The 22,466-nt window shown below is 33.3% G+C and overlaps 1 protein-coding gene across 1 annotated transcript in view; it reads left to right on the top strand.

Moving 5' to 3' along the window:
• The first annotated feature begins 14,942 nt into the window (after positions 1-14,942).
• The window catches only part of LOC142344498 (uncharacterized), a 28,492-nt gene continuing 20,968 nt past the window's right edge, over positions 14,943-22,466 (top strand). Inside the window, exon 1 of the mRNA XM_075396190.1 lies at positions 14,943-15,429. Within this exon, the coding sequence (XP_075252305.1) occupies positions 15,124-15,429 (306 nt within the window). The 5' untranslated portion in view covers positions 14,943-15,123. The remainder of the gene's footprint in view (positions 15,430-22,466) is intronic.

Raw genomic sequence — 22,466 nt, 5'->3', positions numbered from 1 at the left:
AACTGTCAAGATAAAAACAGGGCAAATAAAAGGTCTCATTTACGTTTTCGTTCTACTGCAATTAGAAAACATTGCACAACAAAACATCATTCAAAAGACATTACAGTAAAGATTTGGGAAACGACCTAAAACAACAGAAATCAAATGTTTCAACAACTCAGTACCTATCCAATGAAAGAAATTTAAAAACTCTTTAATTTGAAAGTTTCTTGCTTGGAAATTGTATATTAGTAATAAAATAGCTCTGTCACCCTCAATTATATTTTTGAAGATATAAAAGTCAAGCTGCCGATAATGATATAACATTGCTTTTTAAAACAATTACTATAATTATATCGAAGTCCAATTTTTGGGATTTTTCGCAGCTTCTCCGAAAATTTGTCCGGAATGAGTTCAATGTCTAGATGGATTGATACCCCAATTGCAGCGCAAATTGAAAATAATCGAAATAAAGACCACAAAATCTAGACTTTAACATTTATATTATTAAGGACGAGCTTTAAACTCCACAACAGTCAAAAAATTTAATACCAAGTTTGCTCTCGATAATTTAATTCTTTTTACTAGAGTTCAGTTTTTTGCTGAAAAAATTCCGAAATTAACAATCGTTTAATTAAATTCGAAAATCTGTGATTCAGACCACCGTAAAACAGACCGTCTTTGTTTGATGTATCCACGTTTCAAGCCGCTGTACCTGGCAGACTTTTATTGTCAAATCAACGTTAAGTTTCATTTTTTAAATTGTTCAGTTGAACAAAAGTTACAATTTACTCATTCGATTTACAAGTTCTTCATGTTCAACCTCCAACTTACAAGTTCTTACCAGTTAGCCATCCTTTGGAAAAAAACTTCCCAGGTTCTAACAAGTTAACCATCTGGTATTGCCCCAGGTAGTACGTAGCAGTGAAAATTCCAAAAGAATTATTTAAAAATTTTTTGCAAAACTTGTCATTAAAAAATGAGTTCACGCCAATTTTGTTGTGATAACGATGTTGATTCTTCTAAAACCGCAGCTAAGATAACTGATTATAGTAATCATTTTAAAAACACTACTGCCTGGACTGAATTTTGTTTACATGCTATGCTTTTTTAGTTTAGACCACCTATAAAGAAAATTTATCTGTACTCTAACGCATCAGTACATATTTTTAAAGTAACCTAATGATTTTGCCGTCCACGTGGAATATTATAAGAAAGATAGAAATACATTTGATTAGTTTGTTTTCCTTAATTAGGTGTAAAAAAACCTGGACCCTGTCAAGTTGACGTTTTATGTAATGATGTCCATAATTTGTGTGTTTACAGGGTTTCAATCCCATTTTTTTCAATGGGAACTCAAATGACAGTTTGCACTCGATAATCCGTGACAATTGAATATTTCCCAAACATTTTCAAGCATTACATTTTACATTTCAAGGATGCGAGAAAATCGAAACTTAGAAAGCAAGTTACAATAGGTTTCCTTGTTATTATAAAACTGATTTAATTAGCGCAAAAATTAAATCTTTCAAGCAGTATCTAATTCAGTGCATTAACAAACTCAACAATCCACTATCATTTTATGACAAGGGACAATGTTAAATTCATAAAGAATATTAGTTGCCCATAGAGGGCCTGAGGCAATAGTAACAATTTTAACAGCATTCAAGAGAAAAATACTGAAAACAGAAATCAACGAACGTTAAAAACTCCCTCTCCAAGCACCAACTTCTTGCTTATTTTAAAAACATTTTCATAAAAATTATTCTTCAAACCTACTCGCTTTTTTCTTCCTTAAGTAATCCAGCATGATTAAAATCGCCAATTTAATTTGACCTCTCGTTGACATCGGAACGTCAAAAATTGGGATAAGATCTTTAAAAAATGACAGCGCACCAATACAACACAGTCCAAATCCTTTGAGTTGTAAAAAAGAGCTCATAAAAATCGCGTTTGGGAGGCTGATGGCACTGTAAATAATCCAACACAATTTTTATTTTAAAAATATATTCTCAATGTTATCAAAACTAAATTGTTAACACTATTTAATACAACCATTCTTTTTTCTCTCAACCTCTTGAAAACCCAATTTTTCCACAGGCGCTAGCAATTTGAAGTTTTCTATAATAAAATCAAGCAATCCATTTTTCGCTACGATGCGTAAGAAAAAAAGTGAAGAACCAGCTGAAGAAAAACAATAGCCTGACACCCATTTTTGTATTCACCCGTTTAGAAAAATAAAGGAACACTTATAAACCTTACCTAATATGAAAACCAAACACGACTCCAAATCGAGGCGGACTGAAATCAGTTCAAGTTAAATCAAATTTCTCGCAAGCATGATTAGTAGTTCTCTATGCTATTGTAATTACCTGCAGCAAGGGAAAAACTAATGTTCAAATGGTTTTAATAGAACACATTAAATAAATTTGCCAGCCGACAATTTTTCAGTTTTTTCAATCACTTTCAAGATTTTTTTTGAATTTTCTCTGCTCATGATGAATTGTCACTTTGATTTTTGGTTGGACACTTGGTTTTATCTTTTACTCGATCACTGATTTGTAGTGCAACTGCGTTTAAAATTCTACAACATTGAGATAACTTGGGTGATAAGCTCCGTGAATTTCAGCTGAACATAAAAGATTTTTTGCAAATTATATAATTATTTTGAGAAATTTGAGAACAAAACTGATATACTTTTGTTTTTTGTATTTGCGTTGCAATCTGGTTTCTGGGATCTAAAGTAAAAGAGAGATTTTATTCTGATAAATAAAACTCGCACATTCATTTTGTACAACCATTTCTATCTGCTACCAAAGCTGACTGAACATCAAAATTGAATTTTTGGACCACCATAATTTTTCAGCGGACTGAAATAGTATAAGTGGTCAAAAAAAAATTTGGTAATCATAATAATTCTTATCGGCCAACCACCTGAAAACCAGGTTTTTTACTATTTTTTGGTAAGTGAGAAAAAACAATTTTTGATTTTGAGAAAGTGAATTTTTATCACTAAAGATTTATGCGTTAAGTTTATGAAGATGGGTTTTTTCAAATAAATCGGATTGAATATGGTCTGTAACAATTCTTTTTAATTTATGTTCTTTATGTCTGGATTACAAAAAAATGCAAAATTTTGGATTTTTGTCCTTTCATTTCGCGGATATTTTAACTCAACGACATGAATGAGATCACGAGCAGGTTGTTGAGAAACCTTGATACGATCAAAAATTCAATCGATTAGATTGCCTTGTATATCTACAAACATGATAACTAGCTTTATATTTTAAAAAAAAGTAAACATAACAAAAAGGGAAAAGAAAGCTTTTCGATCTAATTCAATAACGAAACTGATCGTAAAATTTCATTTGATTCAACCAACTGAAGTTGAAAAATTTCACATCTATTAAACCAAAAATTAAAAATGAAAAAACCAAGAAATTTGCTTAAATAAATTTGAATCTATTTTTGGATGTGTGTTTATAGAAAGTTAAGTTGAACACGTATGTTTTTTGCGTCTTAAATTAAAAAAAACTCATTGAGCAGGTCTTATTTGGACTAGCTTTGGAGATTGCCTTATTTTAACAAAAGTCTCGTCAACTCATCAAGTGGATATTTCAGTCAGATTAATTTACATGATTCCTTCAAAAAAATAATAAATTTATCAGCAGATTAACCCTAATATTTTGGCTAACATATTACTCAAAAGTACTAACAAAAACTAAATTTTTCTCCAGAAATCAAAATATTATGAGAGAATTTTTCTAATTTGTCTCCAGAAATTAAAATATTATAAAAGAATTCATGAAAGGTACATCCTTTCATGAACTTTAAAAAGGTACAAGACTTTTTTGTTGTCACAAGCCACTCAAATACTGCCGGATTTGAATTATAACAGAAACCAGGTCTGCTTAGATTTTTAAATTCTCAAAAATAAAATAGGAGTTGAAGCAAATTTTGTAAATCAGCTGTCAAGTAATTTTCCAAGAAATTCTAAATCTATATTGAACGCTTTTCGTTTGCTTTGTGTATTGCTAGCAAAAAATACCTGTTAGGTGCTGTATGAACCGAGTTTGTTGATCATAGGTTTATCAAATTGAATTCCATCGAGAGATGGACCCCTTATTATCAACCAATCACAGTCGATTGACAATAATAAAAAATTATTCAAATAAGCGTTCTGCCATGTCTGACTTAAATTCTTCTACTTGGATATAAAAAATATCATGAGGCTCAGTAATGTGTTTGTACGTAAAGTTCCTACCAGACTCATCCGTTTTTTGATCAACTATACGGATCGATGACCAAAATCGAACTTAGTACCCCAACTACCAACTCATGAAAACAATATACGATAAAATTGAGTTCTCCCCTGTACCTTATACGTTGTTTTGACATTCTGGCCCAATTGATTTCTGTTTTAGGAAACCACGAATTACTGTATTGAATAAATTTGGATAGCATTATCTGCAATTGAGCGGTATTAGTCATTAAAATTGCGGTATTAGTCATAGAAACTTTTCGGCTCAACATTTCAGAAGAACTGGACTACAAATTTTATTGCGGCTAAATGAGCAAAATTGGTTAAAAAATTTCCGTTGGCGTCGGTGTAATTGATGAATTTAGATTGCATTTCATTGACGTTTCGTTTCATCTTTGGAGACTTCACTCAGAGAATTGGTTCTCCATGCATTGAAAAAATTCAAAAAATGCACACATAACTTTTATTTTGCAAATATGGTGAATATGGCTAAATATGCATTGACTTTGGTGACTCTTAGTAAAAAAGTGACACAATTATTAGGTGAGCAATGGCCAGTTTAGTGGCCAATTGATCCAACAATAGAAAATTTGAGTAGTTCTGAATCTGAATCTGAATCTGAATCGAACTCAACGAAGTTGCGTTCTTACTGAGTTATGAACAATTGGTTTTGTTCTAATGAATTGATGTGCATAACTCATTTTCGTAATATTGTAGCAAAAATTTTTTGCACTTGTCCGGAAAACAAAAGAGAGCGTAACGAAATCAGCGACTTTACAAATAAAATTTAATGCAACAATATAAATAGACAAAAATAAAAGTTAACTACTAGGTTAGACTCGAAAACTGTTTATCAAAATATACAGTTGAGGTTAACGTGAGAATTGCAGAAAGTTTAAATTCATCGGCAAAGCAGACTACAAGTCATACCAACATTCTAAAATCTGCTGCAAAATTTTGGCAATAATTTAAAAAAGAATTCAAAGCCTTGTATTTGTCAAGGCTGGTTAAACTTAGAAGCCGCTTTTCAGGTTAGATGCGAGCTTAACAAAGAATATTCTGAGCTGAACGTGGTTGATTTTGATTTCATGGCAAAATATGAGCTGAATTATTTACAAATTTCAGATTAAGAAGCGCATAAATGATCCAATGTGACAAAAGTATTGTTGGTACATAGTTTAAAAACATAGCCGGAAGACTCTGAAACCAACTCGAAGTACACATTCTGTTAGGCCCCAGCAACCACAATGAAATAAAATGAGCCTACTATTTAAAACTACTAATCATTTTGAAACAATAACAGAGGAAAGATTACATGAGAAATGCCAAATATGGTATCCGGAGAAATATCTGATACAATTTTATCTCAGGTTGCCTCACCCAACGGGACCACAAATGTAAAAATACAACTTGTAACACAAATAAATTTCATTTAACTATTATCAGACAAAGATGTAAAAATACAGGGGTAACGCTATATACAGAGAAAACAGAGGATGGGGAAGAGAAAATGAAAATTGTTACAAAACTCCAAAAGAAGTTAAAATGCTACCTCTCGATTGTCATTCTAAAACACTTTCAATAAATGTTTCTGCTCTATCAGTGCATTACGCAACTCCAGTCATAAGAACGCTGAAAACAATAAAAAAAGCAAACAACAAGAAGTCACGAAGGAAATACAAATTTATATATTTTTTTCAGTCAAAATAGCGAAGTATAAAACCGTGAACTGTCAAGTCTTAGTAGCAATACCTATATAATAGATAAAAAGTGGGAGCTATATATCAACTAAGGGTTAAAGAGTTAACAACAGAAATTTTTGCGAAAAATTGAAATCAGAAGAAAGAAGCACAAACATAAAAAAGAGACAAAAATGGGCAAAAGTGTGACAAAAACCTCCTCATTTTTAGCACACAAAACTCAAAATTAACATTTATTGAATCCTTTTACCAACTACTTTACTAAAATAACAGAGTTTACCCAAAAAATTCTCCAGGTGCCACAAAAATTTGAAAAATATTGCGAAATCTGCTAAACAGCGCCCAACGTGCAAAACGGCAAAAATTGATCAAAATTGGGCCTAAAAGTCTATTACTCTATTAGTTGATTTAAATAAAGCCTCAGAAAGAACTAATACTGATTTAGTTAACTGATACAAACACCGCTATCCGATAAAGTTAAGTTAAAACTAAAAAACTGCTTGGAAAAAGCCGCAGGTGATCACAAAATTTCGCCCGCTAAGTGAAATTATATTTCACTTTTTTTTGCTTGCTCTCTCTCAAAAAAATGCATGTACAAAAAATACTCCAATTTCTTTCTCTGTTTTTGACTTTTGTTCTGCAGGTTGACCTAAGAACTTTTTTTTTGCGTGCGGCATTTGACTTACTCTACAACACATCCTCTAAATTAGAGGTCACAGATTAAAAAAGAATGGATCGCCGTTAATCCTCTTCAAGTCGTAATAATCAGCCTAAAAGTACGCGAACTCAACAATTAGTGTCACTAAATAGAATAATTTAAGCTGAAAAATGTTTTGTTCACAAAACTTTATCTATTGAGATATATCTTGGGAAAACAAACGAAATTTACATGACCTTTCAATTAGAGAAGTCTACTTTTGCGGGAATACCAGCCAAAATTTTCTGCGTTGAATATATAGGCAGTCAAAAATTGACTTAACAAAAAAATTATTCCGAACGTGGATTTTGGCTTACTTGTTGACAAATATTGTCTGTTAATAGAATAACACAACATCGGTACATCACCCGATTCGATCCCCTTAATTAAAATTTTAACACAATTTTGTGGTCAATTTGAGCAATTGAGATAAAACTCAATTGAGCATACCCCGCCCTATCCGAAATAATCATTTCTAAGAAAATGGAAAAAAAATCAGGATGTAGTCTGTTATACTTAAGCTTTGCAAACAGACTTGGATTTGTGTCGCAAATACACTATCTCAAAAGTGTAATAGGAATCGCAGAGCGAATTCTTAATTGAGTGTGTTTTACAGAATTGGTCTATTGGAATCGCGATGCAAATCCACAGCTAACTTTGTCTTAAGTAAATTAAGAGCGTTTTCAGAAGCAACTTGAGTTCAGATTGACTAAATGAAATTCTGATTACTTATAATAAAATACTGTGAACAACATATGAAATAATATAGTAGACTAGCGGGAATATTTATACGTGAATAATAAAAAGTCATAACTCAAGTTATGAGCGCATGATATGAATATTAAAAATAGAGGATAAAATAATTAAGTACACATAGAGGTTTCGATATATATATATATATATATATATATATATATATATATATATATATATATATATAAGTATTCATACGTATCACATTTCCCCCATGACAGACAAATTTTAATGTATTTACAATTTTTTAGAGTCAAACACGAACTATGGAAATGAAAGAAAATTTAACTCAACATAAGGTAAACTGCAAAGATGCCACAAATGTTACTTTTAAGAAATGAAAAGATTGATCATTAAGTATATGCGAAGCATATGTGCTTGAGAAGTGTTCAACTGCACATGTATCGAGTATGTAATTGTTTTTAAAATGTTACCACTTGACAATAAGAGACAGCACATACAATATGAAAGTGTGATTTAAATTGGGATTCGTAAGGCGAATGCGCTTTGAAGTTTATAACATGCAAAGTGACTACATTGAAATGAATAAATAACAGACACACACAACAACAAGTGGATTCTTGGAGCGAATACATGAATGAATTAAAATTAATACATTGAACAGCAATCGAAGAAAATTAACTTTAATGTATCCATTAAAAACTGGATTCGTAAAGTGGAAACAAGAACTAAATAAATAAATGTAGTTTATATGAGTTTACGTTGTTTTAACAGTTTTGTTTAAATTTCATTTTCTGCATCCCACACAGAGAGTTCCCGTTCTTGTTCATATTCATAATATCGAACTCTTGAATCTGGAGGAGAAGCTTGACCAATTTGGATATCAGGTCGTGGTGGGGAGGGAATTCTTGATTGTTCCGCATTTTGAATCATTGTGACTACTGTATTTTCGTTTGTTGAGCCCTTCTTTTTTTAGATTTTCGCTTTTTTGATTTATTCGAGCTGGATGAGGCCAACGAACTGGTTGGAGATATGTCCGCATCTGCAAATCCGTAAAATTAAGGCCGTTTGCGTTTTCGAGCTGCCTGTTGTTCTTGTGAGGCGGAGGACGTTACTGGATCTTGTGATGAGGACATTGATGGGGCGGGTACTATCGATATCAGCGGTTGTTCCGAAGCTGTTGCATTGTCATGTTCATTTGTCGAAGCCGTGTTACGACATCGTTTGGGCTGTGGCTTAGCGGGTTTACGGACTGTGAGGGCTCGAGAGACATTTGAGTTCACGGATGAAACAACGGAAGTAGTATCTCGATGGCGATGGCGAATTTTGATTTCTCCCCTCTTTTGTCGCTTGACATCATTACTATGTTTGGCGATCTTTGTCTCCGTTGTTTGTTCATAATGTGCAGGACGTCTTTGTACGTATGCCCAGAGATTAGTAGACCTTTCTGCTTTTGTGCCGAACTTTGCCAGATCGCTATCTCTAACTTTCACTGAAAATCGTCCAGGCTCATTGATTTTTGTTGTTGTAGGGGAAGATTTTGTGACAAAGGATCCTGGTTTGAGAACCTCATATATTCCGGCGAACTGTCTTTTGGCCCTCTTTTTGTTAGGTAGTTTCCCCGCTAACTTTACATTTAAGGATTTCTCTGTTCTAGGAATGGGGTTCGTGATTTTTGGATGGATGATGAACCGCGATTCCTTTTTGTCCGAATCGCGATAGCGGAGTCCTGCGTCCTGTTGTGCCTTAATCATGGATTTTTCAATGTCCAGATCGCTTATTTCAGGTTTGGTCCATCCGGCGTCATCAAGGTAGTCATCTACAGGACCTGTATCGGCATCTAAATAGTGGTTAATAATTTTTTCATAAGTTAAATTTAAACTAGAAGGAGATGTGCTAATATTCCTTAAAGGAGTATTTGCCGGACGACCGAAATGAGCTTCAAATGGTGTTATCTTTGTTGTTTTCTGTTTTGTTATACGTAAATCAGAAATGATTTGTTTAATTGCTTTAGATGTTGCGAATGTATCTTTATTTTCAGCTTTTATGCAGGATAACCGTCGTTTTATTGTCTGTATCATTCGCTCCACTAATCCAATAGCTCTATGGTCTCCGACCAGTGCGTCGAGAATGTCAATATTGTTTTCATTACAGTAATTTGTAGCTTGTTTACCTACTAAACAAGTGGCTTGGTCTAAATGGATTGTTAGTGGAATTCCATGTGTATAGGCGTAATTACGGAGAAATTTTACTACATTTGTCCCATTAGCTTTTTCAAAAATTCTTACTGTCGGATACTTCGAATAACGGTCAATGCATGCCAAAAAATAAATGTCTTTATCTTTTTCTTTCGTTATCGGACCCCCAAAGTCAATTTGAATTTCTTCATTTGGTTCTTGGCAAGCCTTATGTGGATACCATTTAGATTTTGGTATAATAGGTTTTAAATTCTTACCAATATCAGTACATGGAACATTACCAATATCCAACCATGCATATTGAGATAGAGAAATCATCCCCCAACTACCAGGGTGGGTCATGTGTAGTGATTCCACTACTGCCTCTTTTATTGAATTGGGTATGGCGACGCGTTTGTCGACACACAAGCAACCACAAGCAAATTCAAGATATTGAACTGTCCAGGGAGGAAGTTTTTGAGAGCAACCTAAATCAGCTCTTTACGAAGTCGTTTCTAGCAGTCTTGACTAGCAAGGACGCAGTGCTAAAGGAGATTAGAGATTGTGTTTTACAAGATGACGAGGCCCGATGCAAAGAAGTAAGCCCATACATCCACTCCTTTTGGAAAGACTTTCATGTGCGGTCCATGAAAGTCTTTCCAAATGGAGTGGATGTATGGGCTTACTTCTTTGCATCGGGCCTCGTCATCTTGTAAAACACAATCTCTAATCTCCTTTAGCACTGCGTCCTTGCTAGTCAAGACTGCTAGAAACGACTTCGTAAAGAGCTGATTTAGGTTGCTCTCAAAAACTTCCTCCCTGGACAGTTCAATATCTTGAATTTCAGGTGATGATGAGGCCTGGGTATTATTGTTGGGGTTTGCGCTAGTAGTTGTTATTGGGGTTGATTGAGTGCGAAATGTTACTCTAGGGGTATGCGGAGGAGTTGGAGTGTTGGTTTGCGATGATCCATTAGCCGACATGGTTTTGTGATTTACTTTGTTTTCTAGTTTTGCGTTTAAATTACAATTGAAATGTTTAGACTGGATTTGCGATGCGGGTGCAGTATTATTTTGAAGCAAGTGATTTGCGTGGTAATTAAATTGAGAAATGAATGCTGAATTGTAATTGTGTACTTGTGCTCGAGTAGTGGAGGAATTATTTGAGGCATTTGAGTTATGCGGGTTAATTATAGCAGGTTTGCAAGAGTGGACGCGCGTCTGGTTGACTTGTAAATTATTTTTGCTGTTTATGGGCCGCTTATGGAAAGGAATTTTATTTGATTGACTAAATAAAGATGTAATTGCGTCGCGAATGCGGGAAATTGTTGCTACCATGAATTCCTCATCATATTGAGTGACGCTTTTTGCTTTCTGGTTCGGTTGGCGCGAGATATAATCAACTAAACCCATTCGGGTACCAGGAATATGCTCTATGATAAAATCAAATGGTAACAAACGATCAATCCCACGTGTTAAACTGCTATTATAGGATTTATTGGAACGGTGAGATTTTAAAACTGAAAGAAGTGCTCTGTGATCTGTCAAAACCGTACAAGTCTTTCCAAATAAATAATATTTAAAATATTCGATGGCCCAAACCACCCCAAGCAATTCTAGTTCATTTATACTATAGCGTTCTTCGTTGCTATTAAGAAAGCGTGATAAAAAAGCAACTGTTTTCCACCCTTCACAATCTAGTTGTTCGAGCGCAGCGCCTAAACCTTGGCATCGCATTTGATGCGTGTTTCCAGTGTTGGATTAAAATGGGTAATTTCTGTAGCATTTGCAATAACAGTTTTATTGTGTTCGAAATGTGTTTGATGGTATTTGGTCCAAAGAAATTTTTCATTTTTCTTTAACAAAGGCCGAAGAGGATGACACGTTTTGGCAATATTAGGAATAAATTTGCTTAAGTGATGAACACTACCCAGGAATGAACGCAATTGTATCAATGTCTTAGGAGCTTTGATTTCGGCAATTGCTTATGTTTTAGATTCTATGGGTTTAACACCACTTTGCGAAAATGTGAAACCAAGCCAATTTATCTGGTGTTTTGCAAAATGACATTTGCTTAAATTAATTCTGAGGTTATCGGCCTCGAGTTTCTGCAGGCAATTGTAAACGTATTTGAGGTGCGATTCCTTGGTACCTTTGCTAACCACAATTATATCGACCAGAAAGCAATATGTATGAGACAACCCAACCAGTGTATAATCCATCGCCTTTTGAAACTCTGCCGGCATATCCGTAAGTCCATAAAATCCCTTTTTAAAACGGTACGTACCGGTTGCGTCGCCGCAAATGATAATGAAATTACAATGACGTGCGGCATCCGGATGCAAATTTAATTGACTAGATGCGTATTTTAAATCAATTGTTGAAAAATAAATATTTTCCCCATGATTAGAATCATTAATATGTTGTGAAATTGAATCAATAAGACTATCTATATATGGCATTTGATACTTGTTCTTTTGTATCGCTTTGTTCAGAATTTTCGAATCAAGAGCTAATTTTACAGATTTGTCCTTCTTAACTGTAATTACAATAGGATAAATAAAGTTTTTATCAGAACATTCTTGTAATTTTTCAATGTCCTTGTTCTGTAAGTTTCTTTAGCTCGTCAGATACTTTGTCTAACAGATTTATAGGAACACGGCGACCTTTTTGGTGTGATGGGGTATAATTTTTGTGAAATTTTGAACGAACTGTATGTACTTTGGACTTACCGATTCTGGAGATTAGATCAGGGAAATTGATTGCAATCTGTTTTTTAATTGGACAGTATTTTTGTTCGACTTGATTGATTATCATTTGATTATTTGATTGTTGAATTGAGAGTCCAAGTGCGGGAAACAAATCTCTACCCAACACTGAGCGATGACCATCCGCCACTACTTGAATTTCAATTGGATCTGCGTGCCAATTGCCGCCTTGAATTGAAGTTTGAATAATGCCTACCGTTTGAATAGGCTCATTCGAAAATGTTTTCAATTGTTTGGGATTCGCCCCGCGTATCCACTTCGATTTTGAGTCGTGGGAAATGATTGAATTTGCCAATGATTCGTTTATTATTGTGCATACGCTGCCCGAATCCACCAAAACATTTGTTGATGTATTACCCAAAATTACAGGAAGATTGATTGCTGCCACCGAAGTTGTGAAATCCGTTGATGATACTACAGCTACACAATAATCTTCATCTGATCAGTAGTTTGACTCCAGATCAGGGTCAAAATCTGTCGAAATTTGATTGACATCCTCAACTTGGTCCTCTTTTTCTACATTATTGACTCGTGGCTTAGGTCTTGGGTACGAATTGGGGTCTTTAGGTTTACGACAAACCTTAGCGAAATGGTTTTCAATACCACAATTATTGCATCTCTTTCCCCGAGCGGGACATTTATTACGGTGTTCAGGAGTCCAACTAGACCCACAAAATTGAAAAGTTGTGGGCTTTTTCCGTGCGGTTGTACTCATAGTTGAAAAGGGAGTAGCATTCGCAATGCGCATCCGTTGTACTTGATTGACGGTTGAATGTAATTCAGCTTTGTTGGCATTCATTTTGAGTTGATTGAGGGTACCCATTTCAATGTTGATTGCTATTGCTAATGCTCTATCAGGGTCTACTGTTTCTTTTAAAAGCTCTTTTTGGATGTCTTCGTTTTGCATGTTTGCGATAAAAACGTCTCTGATGATGGTATCCCCTTTTTCTCCTGGATCACAATTTTCCGAAAGTTCTTTGAAATGTCCATAGAATTTCTCAATTGGTTCTCCCTTTTGTTGTTTTCGTGTAAGAAAAAGATACCGATCAAAAGTTATATTATGAATCCGAATGAAGGTTGTATTCAAAACATCCCAAAGATTTTTGGTTGAGATTGCTTCGAGATTGATTGTCAAATTTTTCGAATTGAAGACGCGTCGCCCTTCCATTCCCAAACTCAGGTACATCAATGAAGAGGCTTTCCGATCACATAGTTTCCACGGTTTGTCCCCGCTTAAGATGCCGACCGCTTCAATGCGTTGACACTGTTTTTTCCACGCTTTTTTCGCCTGTTCATTGCGGGTACGTCGATCTCGTTCTGATTGTGCTGTCGGATTGTCAACTGCGTCTTCATAAGCTGGTTCGGGGGGCAAGAAAACATTTACTGGAGGGTCAGCTAGGAGAAGGTCCACTTCAATTCCTTCACGAGCAAGAATTGCAAGTTTTAATTGCGTCCTCCAATATTCCCAGCGAAGTGGGGGTTCTAGGGTTAAATTTTCCCAGAAAGGTTGAATTCCGAGTGGAGATTTGCTGCTGTCCTTTATTGCTGACTGCGCCATGTTATACTTAAGCTTTGCAAACAGACTTGGACTTGTGTCGCAAATACACTATCTCAAAAGTGTAATAGGAATCGCAGAGCGAATCCTTAATTGAGTGTGTTTTACAGAATTGGTCTATTGGAATCGCGATGCGAATCCACAGCTAACTTTGTCTTAAGTAAATTAAGAGCGTTTTCAGAAGCAACTTGAATTCAGATTGACTAAATGAAATTCTGATTACTTATAATAAAATACTGTGAACAACATATGAAATAATATAGTAGACTAGCGGGAATATTTTTATACGTGAATAATAAAAAGTCATAACTCAAGTTATAAGCGCATGATATGAACATTAAAAATAGAGGATAAAATAATTAAGTACACATAGAGGTTTCGATATATATATAAGTTTTCATACGTATCACATAGTCAATGGTTCTATTGATTTTTTTGTTTCATCAGTTTGTATTTCATCACTTAAATTGTTATTTCTTATCAATAGATTTTTGTTCTTGTTACTTCCAAACTCATAAACATAATTGTGGTGATTTAAGCGTTAAAAATCAACAAAATGTGTGGACCGCTAGCACAAAAGTTTCAATTAAAACACCTCATTTTTAGTTGTACATTTATATCGAGATATTTTTAGTACACCGGCTAAAAATTCAAATAAACACTTTTGCGCTCTTGAAGTATGCTGTAAAACAAACTTTAATCAAAAATCTTAAGGAACTGCAATTTTTGCTTCATCAAGAGTTATTATCATTTATTAATAACAAACAACTCCAGTTTCTACATCAGAACCAGGAAACGTTTTATTTATTTCCCCAGAGGCCTTATAAAGACGGAAACAATTCCTAGCGGTTGTTATTTCAGACTTTTCCACCATTTTCGTCTGCCTCAAGAAATATTTTAAAAACCTTCAAGTAAGTGCAAATAAATTTCGCCGCCACAATTTGTAGAAGAGATTTGTTATAAAATATATATATTTTTTAGAAATTCAACCAATGAAAATTCTCAAAATTAATGCCTTTTTCAGCTTATGAAAGGTATATTTTAAGAAAAATGAAAGGTTATTTTTGCTTTCATTTATTTTTTGCGATTCAGTTTGTCTGCCTGAGCGATTTTTATTTTAATCTGCAGTTCTAAAGCATAAATCGCAACAATTCTACTCATAATGCGGATTACTGTGAAAAGATTAACACTTTTTAACTCACATTTTACCGATCTGATTAAAAAACTGCTTTCGATATTATTTACACACATTTGAAAACTTAACTTAGAATTTATGAGCATGGAATTGCTGAATACAAGTTCAGATTATCTAAATTACAATTATTTAGCAGAAAATGAGGCAGAAAATATTTCACCGTGGAACGGTCCATTTAACTATGGGTGTTTATTTGGGTTCAATTTAGCCATTTTTGGTGTTATTGGAAACTCCTTATGTTTCCACACCGCTGGCTATTTGCCAGCCTCGACCAGTGCCTACTTGATGAGATATCTGGCGGTGTGGGACACTTTAGCTGCCACTCAAGATGGAATCTTCAATTTGGGTCTTCGATTTTTTGATATCAACTTGGCAGATTATGATGTTAGTTGCACTATCTTCAATTTTTTATAACCTTAATAATACTAAATCGAACGTGGTGGTAAAAGTCTTTTTTGCTGCTTACAGTAATTTTTTGTTAACCGAAACTCAAGTTTCAACTATTAACAAACTTTTTGGAAAATATTAAATTTTTGAATTAAAAATACATAAACTCGAGCAAAAAGTCTGAATTAAATAATGATTTTATTTTAGGGAATTATGAATTAGTTTTTGTATTTAGAGAAAACTGAATTTCCTTAATAATTTCCCGGTTCACCCATGATACAACTTTTTTTCATTTCATACTACGCCATATATGACTCTTAGTAATCCTATTAGGTTATATAGGACTTGTATGAATTCTCAGGAGTCATACAAAGATCATATATGATTTCTTGGATATCATTCAGGAATCAAACAAAAAATATGAAAGCCGAAAAATTGTGTACGCTTATTTTTTGGTAGACTTCGAAAAAGTTTCTTGGAAATCATGCAAGGTCATATAAGAGACGTTAAACATTGATTATTGTCACAAAAAGCGGTATAATGTAGTCAAGGGGCATTTAAATTTAACATATTGCATATTCAGTTTACAATTGACTATTTGGGAGCACTACAGCAATATTGAACAGCAATATGTAGAAAAAACAAGCAAAATTGTTAATTCTCTCTCTTCATTTAATTCTTTCATGATCCATGTTTTAAGATTAGAGTTATAGGCAAATGTGGAAACAGTAACAGTTAGGCAAAATTAGTTCAAATTTGGGCAAGTTTTAAAATATCCGTCACATTTGTCCACAATTTGTGTTTCTCAGCTATCATTGAACGAAAACTGCTAACAGAATGCCAAATAAGCAGATACCAAAGAAAACCTAATTGACTTTTAGTTAAAAGTTCTTCAATTCCCTAACTGCGGATTAAAGAGGAAAACCACTGGCTTCAACGTACTCATAATATGACAATTAACAGAATTTAGTTTCTGAATTATGTCTTAGACCATTGTTAATACAATCGAGAACGCTATCTGTAGACTAATTGAATGCAAAAAAGACGTGGAAAGAAGTGACATAAACTGTGGACAAATTATTTGACCAGGCATTGTCATAGCTGTCAACAATTTGGTCGAATCTTTCAAAAAAGCCAAATGCTTTATTTGAAGTGTAACGACTATGTGATCATTATACAGAATTACAAAAAGATTTTCTTCAGAAAAAAAAACGTTTGCACTTTTCTTATAAATGAGCATCTTTAGGAAACTTGTAGACAAATTGTGCTTAGATAGAACTTTTGCATATTTCCTATAAATTCACAAAATCTCTTTGCATATTTCTCTGGCACTTCAGAGTCTTTTGGCGGATCACATAGTGATTCAGTGGAATTATCTCAGTGACCCCTATCGATATAATAATAACTTGATGGGAAAGAAAAACAATGTATGATTCTTGTTAATCATACTTGAATCATATATAATTTCCTGATAATCATAAAAAGATCATATTTTAGATCTTTGTGATCATACAATCGTTATATTTGATATCTTGTGTTTCATATCAGAATCGTACTCAGAAATCAAGTGTGGGCACTATGGATTTATTTATAAAATCTGTGTGAAATCAAAAAAAAATTCAACCCGAGTTTTTATAGAAGTTGAACGTTGCTAGAATAAAACTAATGATGATGTGATGTGCTTCTGCAGCTGATTTTTTAAAATTAAAAACTAGAATATCAAAGTTAAAAAAACGTGAAAACTGGAAATCAACCCTCAACACGTTCTCTGTGCTGTGTATTTAATTTTAACCATCCTCGTACTACATGAAACTTGACAATGACTTTAGTTGGATGGTCTACTTACTACTGCTAGAAAACTTATTGTTTTCTTGATTGTTTAAAAAGACGACATGAGATGTGAAACGACTCAATAACAGAAAATGTCAGTTCCTCGAAAATTCCCAAATTGCCTTAAAAGTCACAAGGAGCGCAAAATACCCCAAAATAAGTATTCCTTGCATTTTATTTAAATATAGCAATGCCTCTGTTACATGAACATTGACTAAGATTCTAATTAGATGATATATTTATTACTGCCAGGAAATTTATTGATTTCTTATTTTTAATAAAAGGACAAGAGAAGTGAAACGACATAATATCCCAAAATTTCAGTTCTTCGAAATTTTGCAAAATGCCTTTAGAATCACAAGGTGCGCATCAGTTTTATAATATGAGTTAGTTTTTGGTAACAGGTACCGAAAATTGCAACTTGATAATTGTCATCATGTATAAACAAAAAATAAGATAGAGGAAGCAAATCTTGTTCACAAAATTTTTCAGTGCTAATTTTGAGTTCAAATTAATAGTTGCCTTTTATTTGACTTACTACTATAAACCGTTGAGTGTTTCAATTTGAAATTGCATTGTTAAGTTTATGGCAAAAAACAAAAAAAAAGGAAAACAATACGTATAGGAACATCAGCATACAAATTGAAACAAATTAACATTTGAACTAAAAAGCCTCTGTGTTATAACAATATTTACTATAATTTTTTAAAACCCAGTTTGTCATATTTAACAACTAGCTCATAGTAAAAAAGCGGACTGAAACTATTTTCAACTGCAGCTCATACTGTTAGAAAGGTAGTAAAAAATAGCAGGAAGTAAGTAAACTAGCGTACACTGCTATAGTTTATATTATACTTTATTAGCTTTCAGTGGTTAATGAAAACTGTTTTAATTTCTACTGACTCTGGGCAAAAAAAACAATGAAAAAATTAATTTTGACATCTGCATATTCTTAAATCTTTACATCTTAAAAGTTGGAAACAGATTTCAGTTTTAAAATTCATATCAAATAGCTGTATTAGAGTCGGAGAAAATCTTGGGTTTTTTCAAGATATCTTTGAAGCATTTTAATGTTATCTGAACAAAGAAGCTTCAGAACACATGTCAATAAAACAAAAAAACTTGGTTTGTTTTGCAATACAGTTTTTCTTTCCTCAATTTCTCATCCGTTTCAGCTGCAACAACTTATAATAGAAAAGAAGCACCTGGTTCCATAAATACAATTTTTGACTCAGTTTTCAACCAAAATTCAGTTCGTCTGCTGCCTAACTTCAGTTGAAAAGCTTCTGAACCTACACTACGTTGATAGTACATATATTGTCAGCAATTTAATTGCAGCAACAGGGCGCAATTTCCAGTTGGTCGGTTAAAATTTTGATTTAAATTCAATTCGAAAAATAATGGCAGTATATGAGAAACTAAACCAAGAGAAAGTATAACCAATCATATTAAAAAGAACTGTGGTAGAAATGCTATACTCGCTATATTCAAAATTTGGTGAATTAGCGCTAATTCGAAATTAGCGCTATCCAAAAGAATGAACAGCTTGATTCTTAACTTAAAAACCAGTTCGCTTTTTTCCGAGGCTGCAATGTTCCAAATCAGATTGGTTAGAACTAATTGTGAAATATGAAGTAATCAGCAATACACGCAGAGTGAATAGCAGAATGTCAAATGATACATTTTTTCATAATTTCAAACGCAACCAAATCCCGTGAAGCAATCACGCTTCATTGAAAGCACGTTTTTGAAAGTAATCTGTACTTGGAAAATAGCTGATTTAGCTAATTTATATGTATTCGCTCACACTTCGCCATGCATTCAACAGCGTGCTAAATTGAAAGAAATTGATTGCAAATTTCAAAATAAAACAACATTTTTTAGGTTGTACATTTACCTATATCATGACCCTTTAGTAGTTTGGTATATTAATTAAGTCTCAATTAATCAATGTCGGAAGTCGCCAAATCAGCATATGATGTAATTCAGACACTTATCCGCAGAAATAGTTACAAAAGAACGGTTTGCTAAAATAGCTATTTGCCAAGTAAAGATTGGAAATGAATATTAAAGGAAATTTATTCTTAGTTGAATGTTTTTTAATCTTTAATGAAAAATGATCGATCACATTTGGTATGGCACAACCATGACAGGGTTTCAAAATGTTTTCTCGATGTTTTATGTCTGATCTCTTCTTTAAGTTGCCTGTTTACCCCCAATTTCACCCTAGTCCAGAAATCGTTCAAAAGCAAGAAAATTGTCAGCAAGTTGGGTTTTAGTTAGCTCACTCTTTCATGTCAAACATACAGAATGTAAAGACAAACAATGAAAAGACAAACAGACGTTGGACAAAATGTCGAATGAGAAAACTATTCCGGACCATATATGGTTATCAAAATGCCCAGGTAGAGAAAATTTACTTTCCATCCAAAATAATTATTCGTCATCAACAACCACTGTCAAATATTTTGAACTGTGATTAGATCAATCCAACTTTAAACAAACATTTCAGATTAAGTAGCACCGAAGCACAGATATAAAACAAAAAATCCAAGTTTTCTCACAACTAAGCCCTAAATCTGTAACTAGGGCTAACGTCATAAAGTTAAAGTGTCGCATTTTTTTACCACTAAATGTTTTTTTTTTAAAAAAATATTTCTTCTCATTTCTTCGATTGAGTCTTTTGTTTTAAAGTTTTTAATTTTTTCTACCAGTCTTGTTTATATGGCAGCGTCTCTATAAATTTTTGGTGTCAGGACAAAATACCCAGTGCCAAAATACCCAATGTGACAAAATACCCAAAATATACCCAATATTTGTTCCGACCCCACTTGTGGGGGAAGGAACTATATACTCAAATTGGTTTTTTTTTGTTCAGTGAATTTAGGCCGATCGATATATTCGTCGTAGAGAAATGTGAGTGGCATCATTAAAAAGCTGGTCCAGCGTAGAATTCAAAAGTAAAAAGATTTTTTTGAATTTCGTTTTTTTCGAGGAGTTATCGAGGATTGAAGTTTTGTGTGAACAATGGGATCTTTAGCATGATTGTTCACTTTTAGTACAATTTTCTTCAAACTAAGATCTTTTTTACGAAAACATTAATTCAAATTTCTATAAAAAGAATAAATTTTGAGTTCGTAAAAGTTGAATGCAAGGCGATAGAAAGACTAGTTCTGGTCTCATAGGGAAGTTCACTATCAAAAAAAAATCGAACTCTAATTGAGAGCCCTTTTTTTAATAAAACTTTTCTCTTTTTTGCTTTTCTAAGTCACCTAGAGACAAGTCACATTTTATATCGACGTTCTATTAATGACAAAACTCCTTTATAGTCGAATGAAGCGCAATGAACAAAAAACGTCGTTTTCAAGGAATTGCTCATGTTTTTTTTTGGCTTCGATTCTGAGTTTTCGTAATTTTGAATGAAATTTTGAATTTCTTTTTGAAGTTTTACTATTTTTTTTGGAGTCCTATGGTAGGGATTCATTGACTAACAGTGCAATATGTTCCATAATGAGCATTAAGTGAACATGTCTATTTCATTGAGGGGGCGGCTAATGGCTGTTAAGACTTAAAAAATAATTTTTCGAATTTTTTTTTGAATATTAAAGAATCATAATCTTATTATAGTGAATTGTAAGTCAGTCCAGGGGTGAGAGCACCCTCTTCCTTCCTACTGCAACCAAAATTAAACTGGTTAGCGGTTTTATCTTCTATCTATTGGTTATATGACTTCAATGACAAAAAATTTCAATTTTTTAAAATTTTTTTTGGATTTTTACGTATTATTGGTTACTTTTGAAATCTTATCACATTATCCAAATATTGACAGTTCCCATTAGCTTAAAAACGATGTTCTGTGGATGACCAATAAAAATTTTAAACAAAAATTTATGGTTTAAATGGCTTCGACACGTTCTTCTTGCACTTTTCTACTGATTTTTTGGTTTTCTCCTGTTTTTTTTTGTTGTTTTAATAGTCATTTTACTTACTGTGATCTCATAATGAATACCTATGCATGACAAACATAAATGTACTGCCACCGGGGCATCTTTGAGCGTTTTTATTGACTTCCGTCGAAAGCTATTGAATTTAATGTCTGTTAAAATAAAAATCATTTTTCGAAAATTTTATTTGAACAATAACAATTCCTAAATTTTTCTTGAACTGTTAGTGAGTTTCAGTATTGACTGGACCCACTTGCTTTTTACTGCAACTAAAAATTTTCTGTTTAGCTGTTTTATCTTCTAGCTATTGGTTATATGACTTCAATGACAAAGATTTCAATTTTTTTAAATTTTTTTTTGGATTTTTTGAATTATTGGTCACTTTCGAACTCTTTATCACATTATCCAAAGATTATTGTAATCCAATTGGCTTAGAGAGGACGTTCAGTGGATCACAGAGAAAGTTTTCAGAGAATAGCTAATGGTTTAATTGTCTTCGACACTTTCTTCTCGCATTTTTCTACTGAATTTTAGTTTTTGCTGTTTTTGTTATTGTTTTCTGTCATAAGACTTATTGTGATGTCTTTTTAACTATCTATGCATGACAGACATCATTTTCCTCCCTATGGGTTATATCTGAGCATCGTCATTGAGCTCCGATGAAAGATTGAGTTTACTGGCTGTTAAGGGTTTAAAAATAATTTTTCGAAACTTTTTTGAAATTCAACCATTCCTAATTTTTTTTCGTGAATACTCTTGGTCATTGTTGGTTCTAACAGAATCCATTTCCGTTCTACTATAGCCAAAATTAATCTGGTTAGCGGTTTTATCTTCTACCTATTAGTTTTAAAACATCAATGCCACGAGAATTCATATTTTTTTTGGGTACTTTATTTTGTTTTTCGATCCTTTTGAAATCTTATCACATCATCTTACTGCTGAGAGTCCCTATTGGTTTAGGGAAGAAGTTCAACGGATCATAAATAAAGTTTTCAGGGAAGAGCTTATGATTTGAGTTGCTTCGACATTTTCTTCAGGCACTTTTCTACTGAATTTGTGGTTTTTGCCTCTCTCTGTTGTTGTTTTCATAGTCATTAACTTGTTGTAAGGTCTTATTGATGAAATACGATTGGCAGAAAAACTTATTGTCCCCTCGAGGCATCATTTATTGTATATACTGGCTTCCGTTGAAGGCTAATGAATTTAATGGCGTTGATAATACGTGTTTTCCCGCAATTTTCGTGCGTCTAATGTATTTGT

This window comes from Convolutriloba macropyga, chromosome 1, assembly GCF_964194025.1.
Source record: "Convolutriloba macropyga chromosome 1, txConMacr16.3, whole genome shotgun sequence".
NCBI lineage: Eukaryota > Metazoa > Xenacoelomorpha > Acoela > Convolutidae > Convolutriloba > Convolutriloba macropyga.
The sequence above is the reverse complement of the archived record's forward strand: the minus strand, read 5'-3'. Positions and strand labels throughout refer to the sequence as shown.